Here is a 16,596-nt window from a genome sequence, read left to right on the forward strand (position 1 = left end):
ACCACTCTCCAGCCAATTATTAGTAATAGCCCTTTTGAATAAGCCAATCATAATAGTTAAAGAACAACCCCCAGACACCCCCCTTCCTTCTGTGGCTTATTGCTTCAAAAATAGCCTGTACCAGCAATTCGGGGTCTTTCTGGCCTGTAGTGCTGAAAGACCCTGTCATGACAGAATTAATAAAATCCTCATGCTGTTACATCAGCTGTGGTGGTGAGAGACAGTCTCTGGAGGGCGACACCTCCTTCTCAGTGATTGAACTCTAGGGTACAACACTATTCAAAAAAATTACCTAGAAAAAAAATCTGACCTGGTGGTACCAATATTTTCTACAGGGTAAAATCTCACCACTTTAAGATTAATATTTCTTTTTTTCTTTTTTTGTTTTTGTTGTTTGTTTTCCTGTAGATTTGGAGCCAGTTCTGGAACTTGCTCTGTAGACCAGGCTGCCTTTTGAGTGCTGACATTGAAAGTGTGTGCCACCATTGCTTAGCAAGATTAATATTTATTAATCTCTCAAAAAAGTAAAGTCCTGACTCAATTAAAAATTAAAGCTGGCTTTGGAGTGTGGCTCTCTCCTTCTCTAAATCCAAGCATTTTTTTTTAAGAAAATTCAGAGTCTGTCTCATAACAGAAGAGCCACCTGACTGGGCAGTGGTTACACACACTTTTAATCCCAGCAGCAGCAGCAGCAGCAGCAGGAGGAGGAGGAGGAGGAGAAGGAGAAGAAGAAGAGAAGAAGAGGGGGCTGGAGAGATGGCTCAGTGGTTAAGAGCAATGCCTGCTCTTCCAAAGGTCGTGAGTTTGGTTCCCAGCAACCACATGGTGACTCACAACCATCTGTAATGAGGCTCTTCTGGCCTGCAGACATACACACAGACAGAATATTGTATATGTAATAAATAAATAAATAAGAGAAGAAGAGCCACCACTGGGGCAGAAACCCTTGATTAGGAATGGATAGGCGTGCAAAGGTCCTGGGCAGGAACCTTTGGGTAGGAATGGATAGGAGTGCAAAGGCCCTGGGGAAGGACCCCTTCATTCTCTTGGTGTACAAAAGAGTTCCACAATAGCCCGGAATGGAGTATAACAAAAATTTATTATTTGAGGATAAACTCACAGAAAGGGTAGCGAGTCACAGTCCTCTGTGTGCACTGGAAACTGGAAAGGAATCCAGCAGCCAAGAGGTCATGCACACTTTTCATCTGCATTTATAGTACATGAGACCACACCCAAAGTGAGCCCTAAGCCGGTATCTTAAAGGCTACTGGCTGAAGAAGTTCGCACATCACTTCCTTCTTTTGCCTAAATAAGAGAATTCTAAGCCTAATATAAAACTATATACAATAAGAACAAATATCAAGTATTGTCCAGGGAAAAGAAGAGGCAAAAACAAATATAAAAATTAGAGAGTTCAAAGCCAGCCTGGTCTACAAGAACTAGTTTCAAGACAGGCTGCAAAGCTACAGAGAAACCCTGTCTCAAAAAACAAACAAACAAAAAATAGAATTACAACCAGCATAATCAATATCAAACAAGAAACATATGCTAAATATTTCAATAACTATTTTATCCTAAGATATCTAAGTCTCTCTCGCTCTCTCTCTCTTTTTTTTTTTTTTTTGGTTTTTTGAGACAGGATTTCTCTGTGGCTTTGGAGCCTGTCCTGGAACTAGCTCTCATAGACCAGGCTGGCCTCAAACCCACAGAAATCTGCCTGTCTCTGCCTCCCGAGTGTTGGGATTAAAGGCATGCACCATCACTGCCCAGTCATGTCTAAGTCTTATATTAAAAAAGGGCTTAGCTAAGTTATGAGCAGAAAATAACTGTGACTATCTAGTCTTCAACCCCATCAAAGACCTGAGAAGGGAAATAATATTACTTGAGTACACAGAAAGTGCAATCAAAGGTGTAAGAAATGACAGAGACAACCAGCTGCCTTGGCAATCACCCAAAGTCTCATTTGCAACGTTGGGACAACCAACTTTGGCTAAGGCCTTGAGTATCTGACAAACCAGAGGCAGGAAAACTTGAAAAACTATCTTAGCCTTTCTTAGCAAGATTTGACAGTCTTTTTGCTTGTATCCTGCTTGTCTAGTCTGGACACTGTGCATTTTGTCAGTGGTCGAGGAAGGGGCAGTTCTTTGCCCAGAGGCCTGTTTTGCCAAGAAGAAAACAAGCTCCAAGTGGGGTGTCTTCGAGGGCCCAATATTCTCTTGGGAATAGACTGGTGCTGTGAGAAACAATTGTGTCTCATGTCAACAGAACCCTAATTTATTTTAATGATATATTCTACAGTTCTTTGAAGTGGTTGAAGATTACCTATCTACACAGAATACAATCTCTATGCATCTAAATAACCTAATTAGTCTAACTCTAAGAATGACAAACATGGATGACTATTGACCTATAACTCTTAATACCTATATAGCTTAAAGACTAAAGCTTTATATTAAAATATTAAACAATCTTTAAACAAATGTGCAGCAAATGAGGACAATGATCTCAAAATGTAAACAATATATATGTATCTTGATCCGAGGTAGAAATGTATAGTACAATATGATAAATATATCCTAAAATTGTATCAATATACAAAATGTCTTAATCAGAGGTAGAAACATGAACGCATACAATTTGACAAAAGAAAACTTTGCATAGGTGTACAAATATTGTAAACAGAAACAGAAGCATATTGAATACAACAAATATAATTTGAATTTGTATCAATATACAAGAATCTATACCAATGTAAATTGTCTATAAATAATAGCTCACAAATAATCTCACTATTACTATTATTATTAGTATGGGCTACAATTATTATCACATCCATTCCCCGCCTTTTTTTCAAGAGAGATCCCTGCGTCTACTTCATTTCCACCCCCAATCCTATACCAGTTATAACCAACCCCTAATAATGTCCCTAGTCCTGAGGACAAACTTTGTTGGGAAAGAGTATGTTGTTTTCTAGAATTACTTCCAGCTGTCATGGGGGCGATGTTATTTCTATGGGATCCTGTAAAAACTAAAATGATGGTTCAGTTTCAAGATTACTGTCTGGTATAATTGCAGATAGTCTCTGAGAAGTTGGTAGGGTTTTTCTGAAGTTTTGATTTGAAGTTCTGGCCAGAATGTTGTAAGAAGGTGCACCATGTCACCTAGCTAAGCAGGAATCATCTTGAGCAGTTTGTAACCCAAAACTGAACTTAAAGTGGTGCTATCAGCATAATGACATCAAATCGACCAATCAGGTGGGATCATTGCTGTGGGGCCCATCTTCTTCCTGGAAACTTCAAAGATTACTACAGGAAAATGTATTGTTCATTGTGAAAAACTTAAACATTATTCATATAGACATATACCCAACAAAAGGTACCATAGACATAAAAATAGGTACAGGGAGAAGTAAAATTTTTTGAAAGCAGAGTTTTGATAACAGTAGTCCTTAAATTTTATCTTCCTTCTGTACCATACTAGGTGACTTCTGATATGAGACAGAAACTCTGGCTTTTTCTTTTAACAACATGGTTGGATTAAGAGAAGAATAGCCACTGTCCAACTCTAAAGCCAACTTTGATTTTTTAAGTGAGTCGTGACTATCATTATACTGAGAAGTAGGGAGATGTACATGTTTAGGTAGTGGAATTTTACCCTGTAGAAGATATTAGTACCATAAGTCAGATCTCTCTTTGCTTGGTGATTCTTTCTAAATAGCTACTTTTTCTTTTTTTCTTCTTTAGGCATCTAGTTGTCCAAGGTCTCTTGAGTTTTTGAAGATGGGTATTTTCCTGCAACAACAAGAACAGAACCCTGCCCCAACCCTTATGAGGTTTCTTTACCACCAGTATGGTTGTCACCTCTGTGGATAAGCCGTCACTTCTCTTTCTCAAGAAGTTTCTCTTTTTCAAATTGAATCTTGATTAATTTTGATGGTATCCATAGCTTTTCTTCCCCAACGTAGTACATCTCCTGGTTTGCATTCTGAGGTTAACACATGTGGCGAACCCCTTGACCAGCAAGGAAGAATGACCACGAATCGAGGATCCTTCTCACATCACACTTTATTGGAGCCTCTTGGTTAAAGGGAGAGCAGGAAGCGAGAGAGAGCAAGAAACAAAAGAGAACAAGAAGAAAGAGAGAAAGCGAGAGAGAGCAAGAGCCAAGTGGCATCTGCTTAAATAGGGTGAGGGGACTCAGGTACTGCCCTGATTGGTAAATATCAGTCTGCTGATGCCCGGAGCCTCGAGATCGGCCAGTGACAAGGCTCAATTGCGCATGTGCAGGCAAAGGGCGCTCAGCCCCACGCAGCAATACCAAATAAGGACTTGATTACCTCCAAGCTGCAGGAACGCCGGCGCCATCTTGTAATGGCGATTTCTCCGGACGGCTCCCTACAAACACATCCTTGAAATACACTGACTGATTTAATTCAGAAATTTTTTTTTAATTATCCAATGTCTCTCTGCAGCCATTGTTCTTTTCTCATTAGCATTAAGAAAATTCAAGGTTAATAAAGCATTATGCAGTCTATTTCTGGGAGTATTTTTCTTTTTCTTTTTTTTATGTATAATAAAGAGCTATTTATTTAGTGGAGACTCACATATCATTGTCCTAGAACACAGTCCTCTGCACGAACAGGGAACAGGAACTAAATCTAGCAGCTGAAGTGAGACCAGAAGCAAGAGAGTGAGCGAACACTTTACAGCTGCGTTTATAGTATAAAAGACCACACCAAAGTGGGCTGGTATCTTAAAGGCTATTGACTGATGGAGCTGAAGGCGCTCCTACAGCACCTCTTCTGGGTTTTGTTTTTTTCATCACTTTCTGTTTGTTTAACATATACTTTATAGCTTGATTTGATCTTTCTATAATTGCCCTACCTGTAGGATTATGTGGTATACCTTTAGTGTGCTTTATATTATAATATGCAAAAAACTGTTTTATTATCTTAGAGACATATGCTAAACCATTGTTTGTATTTATTTGTGCAGGTATACCCATGATGACCATAAAACTTCTAGTAAATGTGTGAATACTGAATCAGCCTTTTCCAAACTCACAGCAGTTGCCCATTGAAAATCTGAATAGGTGTTAATGGTGTGGTGTATGTATTTTAATTTTCCAATTCTACAAAGTGTAAGGCATCCATCTGCCAGATTTCACTCCTTTGAGTATCTTTTGGGTTATTTCCTGCAGGTAGTGGTGTTTGGTTATATAAAGAAGTAGAACATTTCTTTATACTCTATGTAGTAATAGAAAAGTCCTTTTTAAAGCCTTTGCTATTAATATGATTTTTTTATAAAATTCTGAGACCTTCAGCATATTTCTAATCAATAATCAATTTCTGCATTATCTTGTGCTAGAAGACCTGGCAGACCCACAAGGAATCAGATGTGTGTTATATATATATTGGACAAAGCCTATTCCTGAGTATATCTTGAAACTGAATCAATAATGAAGTCAATTCTGTATCATCTGGCATAAATTCAGTAGTTTCAATATGCAAAACAACTCTTTCTGCATATTGTGAATTAGGAATCGTATTGAAAGGTTCTTTAAAATCCCTTAGTACTATGAGAATAGCGTATAATTCTGACTTTTGGACAGAATCATAAGGGCTTTGTTCCACTTTACTCAAATCTTCTGATATGTAACCTGCCTTTCCTGATTTATTTACATCAGTATAGAATGTCCGGGCTCCAGTTACTGGTATGTCATGTACAATGCAGAGAAGGATCCAATTATCTCTCTTTAGGTTTAGGATAGATAGGAGTGTAAAGACCCTGAGGCAGGAACCCTTGGTTAGAAACTGAAGCAACACCCGGTCCCATGTGCCATCCCTTATGACTTCTCTAGGCCTTTGGTGTTCTGGGATTTTCTCAAACTCAGTTTCCCACCTATCCAGGAAGGCAGCGGAGCCCCCCCCCCCTCAGAAGTCAGCAGTTAAGCCGGATCTCTGGCTCCTGGTTCCTGTCTGCCTTGTCTTCTCTCCAGCTTGGGGCCCCAAATCTCCACGGCAACCCTTAGATGCTATTCTGATCCAAAGAAAGAAGACTTAGAAGGGGGAGCCTAAAACTCGGTGAGGAGACCTGAGGAGCTGGCCTCCCTGCTCATTGTGCCCAGTGCACTTCCAGGAGCAGCTGGGCCCTGCACCCAAGTCTCCCCAAAGACCCCCAAGGGGATTCCAAGGTCTTCCCCCTGCTGGGTACAGAGCAAGGATGAATTTTCTTTGGCAGCTTCCCCAAAGGCTGTTCCTTCTGGGGACAACTGCTCTGGCTGTGTCTGCCCTGGGGACAGGTGAGCGGAAGGGCCTGGAAGGGGCGCACCTGAAACCCTTATTCCCAGGTTTTCCTCAGCCAGCACTCATTCTGCCGGGCAGTCTCTTGATAAGGGAGGCTGGGTCTTGCTTAGTATCTTCAAGCCTCTGCAGCTTCTAGAAGGATGGGAGGTGTGTGGGTGGGCGGTAGCCCTTGGGTCTGGGGCTGTGGATGAGACAGTTTGCCTTGGGCCTTCCTGCATCCTAGCCCTGACGTCACTGCTTCCACTCGGCTGTGTCTCCTGCAGTCAAAGGGCCAGGGTGCAGCTCAGTGATAGAATCTAAGGACATCCTGGCCCTCAGGCTCTCCCTGTGTCCCTCAGTCCCTACCTGTGACAGGGCCCTCCTGGCTGACACACCCCACCCACCACCCTGAAACCTCCAGCCCAAGAGGCTGGCCTTCTCTTCCCTATGTAATCCAACCATTTTGGTTACCCATTCTCTTTATATTTGGGGCCTCCTGGCTGCTGCGCCTGGCTTCCCTCTCTTCCCCCCTCTCCTCACATGGCCTGGCTCAGTCTGGACTTGTCCACTCTGGATTCTCCCAGAGGTCCCTGCCTATGCCCTCCCATACAGTTACAATAACCTGTCTCCTCCACCATGCTAGCCTTAACCCACCGTTAAGAAGAATTCTGTACTCCAGAATACTGGTTTTACAGGCAGATGCCACTACCCTAGGGGCTGAAGTCCAAAGCTTTTTGAATAAGGAGCTGTGTGGCTTAGAATTGACATAAAGTGCCCACCAAAATTCATCCCTGTTTTGCCGATGAGGTTCATAGAGGATGTGTGAGATGCTAGGATCAAGCATGGAGGGTGGGTCGGGGATGGCCTGATTATATCGCACGATCCCTGCGCTCTCCCCCTCAGCGGACCTAATAGACATGTGCGGACAGACATGGCAAGGGGATGCGCTGCAGCTGCGCTCGCACTCGGCCTCGCGCAAGTTCTACTTTGTGACTCCGAACACCGACTGCGTGCTGTGGCTGCATGCCGCGACCCCTGAAGACAGGATGCGCTTCCAGTTCAGCTTCTTCCTGGTCTACAGCCTGTCCTCGGCCACCCGGATCACCGCAGCTACCATGTCCACCACGGCCACCCTGGCCCCCAATGCTTCCTCGCCCGATCCGTGTGCACCAGGCTCCTACCTGCAGTTCTATGACGGCCCGCAGGGGGCGCCCCGGGCCCTTGGACCCCCGACCTGCGGCTTAACCATCCCCGCCCCTCTCACGTCCTCGGGACCTTGGCTTGGCCTGCGCTTGGTCACCAGGGGTCGCCAGCCCCGTGTGGATTTCTTGGGCGAGGTGACCTCTTTCCGCCTGGGTGGGTTGGGTTTGATGGCCAGGGTGAGGTGAGGGGAGACAGAGTAGAAGATGAGATAGATGCTCAGACGACGGGAAGGGAGGAATGGGGTCCCAGCTGGGGAAGAGTGGGTGACATGGAACCAGTGAGGGATGAACCAATGAGAGAGATCTACAAGTCCTGCCTCCTTCTAGCCCTGACACACACTTCTGGACACACTTGGAAGCACACAGGATACGAGTTCACACTCAAACCATACCCATATTGCACTCACAATTAAACACACACACACAAACACACCTCACACACTCATCTTTTTGTTTTATTTATTTTGGTTCTTCAAGACAGGGTTTCTCTGTGTAGCTTTGGCTGTTCTGGTACTTGCTCTGCAAACTAGGCTGGCCTTGAACTCACAGATATCTGCTTGCCTCTTGAGGCTGGGATTAAGGGAGCCCAATTTGGCTTTGACCTAGAGATCTTTCTGACTCTGCTCCTGAGGTCTGGGTTCACAGGCCTTCTTCAACATTATGACATTATGCCTGGCTCAAACCTAGGTTTTTTTTTGTTTTTTTTTTTTTTTTTGTTGTTTGAGACAGGGTTTCTCTGTGTAGCTTTGAAACTTGCCCTTTAACTCGCTCTGTAGACCAGGCTGGATCTGCCAGCCCCTGCTTCCCAAGTGCTGGGATTAAAAGCATGTGCCTCCACCATCTGGCTCAAACTGATGTCGTTAATGCTGCACTCTTTCCTGCAGTTCAGACCAAGCCCAAGGCTGTAGCCCTACAGGTTGCCCAAGTCTAGAGCCACCTGCTGATTTTGATAGAGAGCAGGCTAGTTCCCAAAGCCCAGAAGAACTGACTCATTTGGAACATTCCAGCCATTTCTGGCTAAGTCTCCAGACTAGAGTGTTAAGCATGGGGCATGTGAGGATGCCAAAGCCAGGACATGGGGACCTTTAGCACAGCCATAGGTCCTGGAGGATAAGATGGTGGGACTGCTCTTGGCTATGAGTTACTTGGCCCTGCCCTCAGGCAGGCTCGTGTGCCTGTTCAGCTACCACTTACCTTTTGTCTGCCCTGGAATCCTGTGTGTGTGTGTGTGTGTGTGTGGTGAAGGATGGGAGGTGGTGTCCCATCTCTTTTGCATCTCTGGCACTATATGAAATGTATGCCCTTGCTGGGCAGTGGTGGCACACAGTTTCAATCCCAGCACTCGGGAGGCAGAGGCAGGTGAATCTCTGTGAGTTCGAGGGCAGCCTGGTCTACAGAGAAAGTTCTGGGACAGGCTCCAAAGCTACACAGAGAAACCCTGTCTCATAAAACAACAACAGCAAAATTATGGGGCTGGAGAGATGGCTCAGCAGTTAAGAGCACTAACTGCTCTTTTAGAGGTCCTGAGTTCAATTTCCACCAACCACATGGTGGCTCACAACCATCAATAGTGGGATCTGATGCCCTGTCCTGGCATAAAGTTGACAGAGCACCCATATACATAAAATAAAGAAATCTTTAAGAAATATTAAAGGGTCTGGGATGTGGCTTGCCCAGCTTAAAGAAGGCCCTGTGTTTGATCCCCAGCATTGCATAAATCAGGCATGGTGGTGCACGCCTGTAAGCCCAGCTCTCAGTGCGCTGTTACTCCCACAGGTCCCTCTCTGGCGCCCAAACAGACCCTGAGAATGGAAGATGACAGTTCCAGGCCTCTGACTCTCCTCATGGCTTTTGGCTCTGCAGCGGAGAGGATCTCTCCAGCAAGCCTGGCACCCATCACACAAGAAGTATTGGAAGGTAGCTGGCATCTGATGACGAACCTCTTACATTCTTCTACCAAAATGGCTCAGTCAGGAAAATGCTTGCTGCTCGGTGTGAGAACTTGACTTTAGATCCAACCGCCTGAGTATAAAACCAGGCTCAGTGGGGTGGATCTGTAACCCCAGCACTGGGAAAGCCAGTTTAGCCCAAAGGGCAAGCCTTGGGTTCAGTGGGAGAGACCTTGTCTCGGATAATTAGGTGACAAAGAAGAGAGCGAGGGCTGGGCGGTGGTGGTGCACGCCTTTAATCCCAGTGCCTGGGAGGCAAAGGCAGGTGGATCTCAGTGAGCTCGAGGCCAGTGTGGTCTACAGAGCTAGTTCCAGGACAGGCCCCAAAGCTACAGAGAAACCCTGTCTCGAAAAACCAAATAAATAAAATGAAAAAAAAAAAAAAAAGAAGAGAGCAAGGCAAGGAAGCTTCCTGGGTTGGAGAAACGGCTCAGAGGCTAAGAGTGCATGCTACTTTTGCAGAGAACCTGAGTTTGGTTGCCAGCACACAGCTGGGCAGCTCACATCTGCCTATAACTCCAGCTCCAGGGGAATTTATGCCTCTGTCTTCCAAGGACACCTGCACATGCATACAAATGCCCCCCAACTAAAAATAAACCTAAAGAAAAAAAAAGAGGCTTGCTGGGCATGGAGGCCTATGCCTTTAATCCCACCACTTAGGAGGCAGATCTCTGTGAGTTTGAGGGCAGTCTGGTCTACAGAGCGAGTTCCAGGACAGCCAGAGCTACATAGTGAGACCCTATCTCCAAAAAGCAATAACAAAAACAAACAAAAAAGAAGCTTCTGAATGCCAGCTTGGAGCCTCCATAGTCAACACACTTGTACATCTAAACATACGAGAGCATGTGTAAACACATAGGTACATACCACAGGCACATGCCAAATAGCCAAAACAACAGAGGATAAGATGGAGAGGTGGCTCAGCAGTTGAGAGCACTGGCTGCTCTTCCAGAGGTCCTGAGTTCAATTCCCAGCACCCACATGGTGGCTCACAGCCATCTATTAATGAGTCTGATGCAGGTGTACATGTAGACAGAGTACCATATACATGAAATAAAGAATTTTTTTCCCCTGATTTTTTGAGACAGGGTTTCTCTGTAGCTTTGGAGCAAGTCCTGGAATTAGCTCTTGTAGACCAGGCTTGGCCTCCCAAGTGCTGGGATTAAAGGCGTGTGCCGTCACCACTCAGCAAAATAAATAAATCCTAGAAAATTTAAATAAATAAATAAATAAGTGGAGGTCTGGCAAGAAGGAGTAAGACTGACAGGCTGACTTCAATCTATTGATTCCGTATAGTCGTCCCGGACCTCCAAACCCTCACCCCACCATAATATTACTTGGATTACACACACAGACACTCTCTCTCTCTCTCTATCTCTCTCTCTCTCCCTCTCTCTCTCTCACACACACACACACACACAGGTCCCATCTATATGGTGTCAGGACATTAGGTCCCCAGGTGGAAGCTCACTGGACTCTCATTCCTCCCACAGGTGCCTGGATCCAGTGGGTGGCTCTGGCCTCCTTGATACTGTTGACCTCCACTGGCCTCCTCTGGTGGTGCTGCTGCTGCCCAGGTTGGCTGGTTTGGCATCCAGGGGCTCACAGGCTCTGTCTCAGATGCTGCACATCCTACGATGTTTGCCACCTGTGTCCTGGTCGGGTGGCTCCTGGGGACCTGTGGCTGAACCAGGGAGGCCGTCCTTAGGGGGCTGTCTGGGGCCTGACAGGCCTGAGCTTCAAGCTCTGTTGATTGGCTGACTTGGAACAGGTCACTCAGTTCTCTGAGGCTCAGTCTGCCTCTCTGGGAAATAGGCTGAGTCCTGTTTCCCAAACAGGGCGAAGGTTGCAGAAAGCAGAATAATCAGGAATGCTTTGCTCTTAGTTATTCCTTATTGTCCAGCACAGTAGCTTCCATGTAGGGCTTTGCGCTGAGCGAATACCTCTTAGAAAATAGCAGCTGGCTGCCTTTGAAGTGGGCAGATGAACTCTAAACAGACGCTGTAGCATGAACAGTGAGGCCCAGGCTGGTAAATAGCAGGCTAAATATCACCACCGATGACCACGTCAGATTTAATCAGAACACATTGACACAGCGGGTCTCTCCAGGTTTGGGGATGTAGTGCAGTAGAGTACTTGTCTAGTACTCACAGAGCCCTGGGTTCTACCCCCCAACACCTCATAAAGCTGGATATGGTAGTACACACTGGTCATCCCAGGACTCAGTAGGAAGAGGCAGGAGCATTGGTGTTCAAGGTCAACCTCGGCTACACAGCAAGTCCAAAGTCAGCTTGGTTATATGAGACTCTGGTTAACAACAAAGCCCCAAAACAAACAAAAAACCCATATAAACAGACAATAACAAAAAATGAGGACCTTGGAGAGACGGTAGCTCAGTGCTTTTTTTAAAAACACTTGCTGACAGGGCTGGAGAGAAAGTTCAGAGGTGAAGAGCATTAGCTGTTCTTACAGAGGACCCAGGTTCAATTCCCGGCACCCACATGATAGCTCTCTAGGTCTAGGGGATCTGATACCCTCACACAGATATATGTATAGGTAAAACATCAGTGCACATAAAATAAAATAATTTTTTTAAGAGAATACTTGTTGTAGGGATTGGAGAGATTGTTTAGTGGTTAACAGCACGGACTGCTCTTCCAGAGGTCCTGAGTTCAATTCCTGGCAACCCTGTGAAGGCTCACAGTTATCTCTAGTGGGATCTGATGCCCTCTTCTGGCATAAAGGTGCACATGCAGATAGAGCACTCATATACATAAAATAAATAAATATATCTAAAAAAATTTTTAAAATAAAGAATACTTGTTGAGGATCTGCATTCTCTTCCTGTCACCCACTTGGCAGCTCACAACCATCTGTAACCCCAGCCCCAGGGAATCTGACACTCTCTGGCCTCCTTGGACATTGGTACCAGGCATGCATGATACACACACACACACACACACACGCAGACAAAACCCTCATACAAATAAAATAAGTAAATCTAAAAATAAAAAGATTTTTTTAATGAGCCTATCAAAACCATATCAGAAAAACGAAGTTAGGTGTCAGTGAATCACACCAATAATTCCAGCCCTTGAGATGTTGAGGTAGGAGGGTTGTCCTGAGTTTGCCAGTCTGAGCTACAGAATAAGACCTAGTCCTAAAAGTACAAAATCAGGGGCTGGTTCCTGACATGGTGGCACACACCTTTAATCTCAGCACTCAGGAGGCAGAGTTTGAGGTCAGCTTGGTCTACTATTGAGTTCCAGGACAGCCAGAGCTATACAGAGAAACCCTGTCTTGAAGAATTAAACCAGGGAAGGTGGCTTAGCGGTTAAGAACACTGGCTGCCCTTCCATAGGACCCAGGTTTGATTCCCAGCCCCAACAGGGTGGTTTACGACTGTAATTCCCAGTCTCAGGGGATCCGACACCTTCTTCTGGCTTCCGCAGGTATTAGACACACATGTGGTGCACAGAAGACACATGCAGACAAAACTCCCATACGCGTAAAAGAAATAAAACCTAAAAGTGCAAAACAAACGACGACAAAGGAAGAAAAACCAGGCCTATGGACTTAACAGGCCAATGAATGATGTAATCTCTTGCCCTGGATCATATCCAGGAAAGGACACCCAATGCAGGGGCACAGTGGCCACCAGCAGTCAGTGGGTCCTAGATGGGACAGCCTCCTAATGTGAAGGCTTCAGTGCATCAGGGAGCAGGGTCCCCTGCTTGGCTTGTCTGAGCTGCTAACGGTTGGAAGCCACCTCCTAGGTGACTGGGAATGCTAACTGGGCTGTCGGACTCAGCAGGGCCTCTGCATCTCTGCCCTTGTCTTCACTGGGGCCTCTACAAATCTTTTTTTTTAAAGATTTATTTATTTATTATGTACACAACATTCCTTCCATGTATGCTTGCAGGCCAGAAGAGGGCACCAGATCTCATTACAGATGGTTGTGAGCCACCATGTGGTTGCTGGGAATTGAACTCAGGACCTCTGGAAGAGCAGTCAGTGCTCTTAACCTCTGAGCCATCTCTCCAGCCCTCTACAAACCTTTTGTAGCTGATCTGTAACACAGCACACATGTATACACACATAGATACACAAACAATGCTGTGACAAGTGTCCTGAGACACCTGAGAAATAATATTAGTTGTTAGGATCAGAAGAAAAGAATCTGACGTTGTCAACGGCCATATCTGTGAGTGACTTTGTAACCAATAATGATATAGCTTATGAATTTATTGCCAATTCAATAAAACCTGAGTTGTCGAAAGACATAATCTTCATCTGAAGCATAGTGCTTATGTCAGAGAGAACAGGTCATGTGGATGGGCACTGTACTGGGCCAGTGTCCTGCGGGTAGGGTGGGCACTGTGCTGGGCGGGTTCTGTGGGTGGGGTGGGCACTGTACTGGGCGGGTGTCCTGTGGGTAGGGCTGGCACTGTTCTGGGCAGGTCCTGTGGTTAGGAATGGGCACTGTGCTGGGCAGGTCCTGTGGTTAGGGGTGGGCACTGTCCTGGGTGGGTCCTGTGGGCAGGGATGCGCACTGTGCTGGGAGGGGTCTAAGAGCAAGGGTGGGCACTGTGTTGGCCTGGGGAAGGAATACCAAGGGCAGGAACTGGGCCATTATCTGATCATGAAACTTGTTTGGTTTTGCTTTTCCTTCTGATCTCAGAAACCCTGCCCTGCCCTCCACCCCATGCACTACTGAGTGGACCCCTTTCAAGACAGGAGACCTCTTGGCGGGGATAGCACCATTTATTAAGAAAAAAATCAGATGAAGACCACAGGGGTTCCCTTGAGGACCCGAGGCCAGGTATCCCAACAGCCATAGTCTGGGTCTGCTTACCCCTCAATTGGGCCCTCAGGCTTCCGGGTGGGCAGGGCATCATCCCTCCTCCCCTTCCCAATCTGAGGCCTCAGCTGCCCCCACCAAGACACTGGTCTTCCTGATTCCTGCTCCCCCACGCCCTGGGCCTTCACCTCCAGAAGAGTGGGGGGTGCGGCCTGGTGTGGTGGGACTTCATTGCTGGGCTCTGCCTAGCAGGTGTGTCGGGGGGGAGGGGGCGGGGGGAAGAGTTGGTCTCCCTTGCAGCTCCTGAGGGCAGGGCCCTGAGCTGTGGGTGGGTGGTGGTGGGGAATGCAGGTGGAAGTGGGCTGGGTGGGAGGGAAGGCTGCCAAGGACATGGGGTTTCTGTCTAGGTGGGGGTGGAGGAAGCTGGGGTGTGGCCGGGTGGGGAGTGAGCTGCCTTCTGTTCCCAGCACAGTAGCTCAGGCCACTGCAATGTCCCCTCATTCAGTGTGACAGTGAGGTGCCAGGTGGTTAACTGAGGTTGGCACTCAGAGCAATGAGGACTGTCCACGGGCTGCTAAAATGGACAGCCCAGCTTTACTTTGAAGTGGGGAAGGAGGTGGAGCAGTTTTGAGCCCCTACCAGCCTGACTTCAAGTCCCAGTGGCCTTCTGAGGAAAACCTCTTCCGGTCCACCTGCCCTGCCCACCAGCCTTGGGGCTCTGCCCACACAAGTGGGGGAGCTGGTGCACCCACCCTCCAGTCCAGCCCAGGGTGGTAGCAGCAAGCGTGGCATTGCCTCAGTCTCTTACAAAAAGTCATAATAATATTAATAATAATATACTTGACATTGTCAGGCTGGGTGCTGCCCAGGAGTCCGTGGGAGGCAGGTGGGTGCCTATGAGGGGCAAGGACGTGTGTTGGCCCCTGCTTGGGCACGATGTTGCAGGTCCAGAGGTTGTGGGGGTGGGCCTCCAGGCCGGGCTGAGTGCAGCACCAGATTCTTGATACAGCCTGTGATCCCAGAGGAGAACTTGGCCCTGGTGAGTGTGGCCACATCTGGGGCACCACCTGTGGAAGAGGAGCGTGACGGTGGGTCAGAGAGAGGCAAGGAGGTCAGACTGTGGCACTGAAGGTTGTCATTCCCTCCCCGGCTTGTCTTGGCACCCTGCAGGGTACTCACCAATATAGACCATATCCTTTGTGTTGACTGCTACATTAGGACCTGGGGACCGGCCGCTGACAAGCTCCTCACCGTCCACTTGGATGGAGCCTCTCTGGCCCTCTCTGCAATGTGACAGGGTCAGACCCATTGCTCTGAATTCCCATCCTCCACAAATGTCCTCCTCTTGTCATTGAGACTTCCTGTAGGTGGACAAATCTGGCCCCAGCTTACTCTCAGATCCCTCCTCACCTACTGGTTACACACAGTTACCTTCTGAGTTTTGTCCTCAGGTTGCCTCTCTTTAAAAAGCTAGGCTGGGCTTGAACTCCGGATCTTCTTGACTCCACCTCCCAAGTTCTTGGATCACAGGTGTGCACCACCACCCTGGACCCTGATGGAGCTCTGCTTGCCCGCAAGGTGTCCTTCCCACATCATTTCTCAGTCCGTCTCTCAGGTCTCCAAGCCTCCTCCTCCTTACCCTCCCCTCTGGAGGGTGAGCTCCTGGTCCCACACCCACCTCTGATCCCTTCCCCTAGTGCTGAGCTGGATTCCTTACCGCAGTGCCGTCACCCGGTGCCATTCGCCGTCATTGATGGGGTCCTCAGAGACAAGACGGGCCTCCCCACTGCCCAGTTGGTAGCTGTAGTATCAGAGACCCACGAAGGTGAGAGTTACGGGGTGGGGCAGAAGGTTAAAGGTGCAGATGGCACTAGGGGTGTATGGCTGGGACACCTGGAGCTCCAGCTTCCCGTGGGAGAAGCCAGGGATGGAAGAGGGGGATGGAGGTGGTGCTAAGATTCACCTGAAGACAAGATGGCCATCTTGCAGTCCAAGGCTAATGAAGTCTTTGCTGCGGCTGGCCTCTCTCACCTGCCAAGGAAACGTAGGGTCTCAAGGGTCCCACAGTGGAGAGCTGAGACCCTGAGGACTGTTGCCTCGACCTTCCTCTGTCTGCACTTCCCCAACCAGGAGGCCAGTTTCCAGCCCCAGGGATCCCAAGACCTCCAGTTGGTTGTCCACTCACCCCACCCTGCCAGAGCAGGAGGCCATTGGCTGTGCTGGTCCGAACCTCGAATTCGATGGTCTCAGGTGCTTCAGGAAGGCTGTGGGGGAGGGGGACGTATGGGGGCAGGACAGGAAGCAGTGGGTCAGGGGAAGCCTGAGTTTAAGACTCCTGTTAACCCTGCTGGACCCAGAGGG

General features: G+C 47.4%; 2 protein-coding genes across 10 annotated transcripts in view; one reads left to right on the forward strand and one right to left on the reverse strand.

Annotated features, from left to right (window-relative positions):
• Positions 1-6,221: 6,221 nt before the first annotated feature.
• Ldlrad2 (low density lipoprotein receptor class A domain containing 2) lies at positions 6,222-11,142 on the forward strand. The gene is made up of 4 exons (XM_087907542.1): positions 6,222-6,300; positions 7,187-7,639; positions 9,262-9,402; positions 10,928-11,142. Exons 1-4 carry the CDS (start codon positions 6,222-6,224, stop codon positions 11,140-11,142), a joined length of 888 nt encoding a protein of 295 aa, XP_087763668.1.
• Positions 11,143-14,179: 3,037 nt separating this feature from the next.
• The window catches only part of Hspg2 (heparan sulfate proteoglycan 2), a 101,450-nt gene continuing 99,033 nt past the window's right edge, over positions 14,180-16,596 (reverse strand). For all 9 annotated transcript variants that reach the window (XM_087907008.1, XM_085690454.2, XM_087907006.1 and 6 more), the window contains 5 exons: positions 16,421-16,499; positions 16,199-16,266; positions 15,953-16,036; positions 15,415-15,518; positions 14,180-15,302 (listed from right to left, as the gene is read on the reverse strand). In XM_087907008.1, the coding sequence (XP_087763134.1) occupies positions 15,130-15,302; positions 15,415-15,518; positions 15,953-16,036; positions 16,199-16,266; positions 16,421-16,499 (508 nt within the window). In that variant the 3' untranslated portion in view covers positions 14,180-15,129. The remainder of the gene's footprint in view (positions 15,303-15,414; positions 15,519-15,952; positions 16,037-16,198; positions 16,267-16,420; positions 16,500-16,596) is intronic.

This window comes from Myodes glareolus, chromosome 6, assembly GCF_982192425.1.
Source record: "Myodes glareolus chromosome 6, mMyoGla1.1, whole genome shotgun sequence".
Taxonomy (NCBI): Eukaryota; Metazoa; Chordata; class Mammalia; order Rodentia; family Cricetidae; genus Myodes; species Myodes glareolus.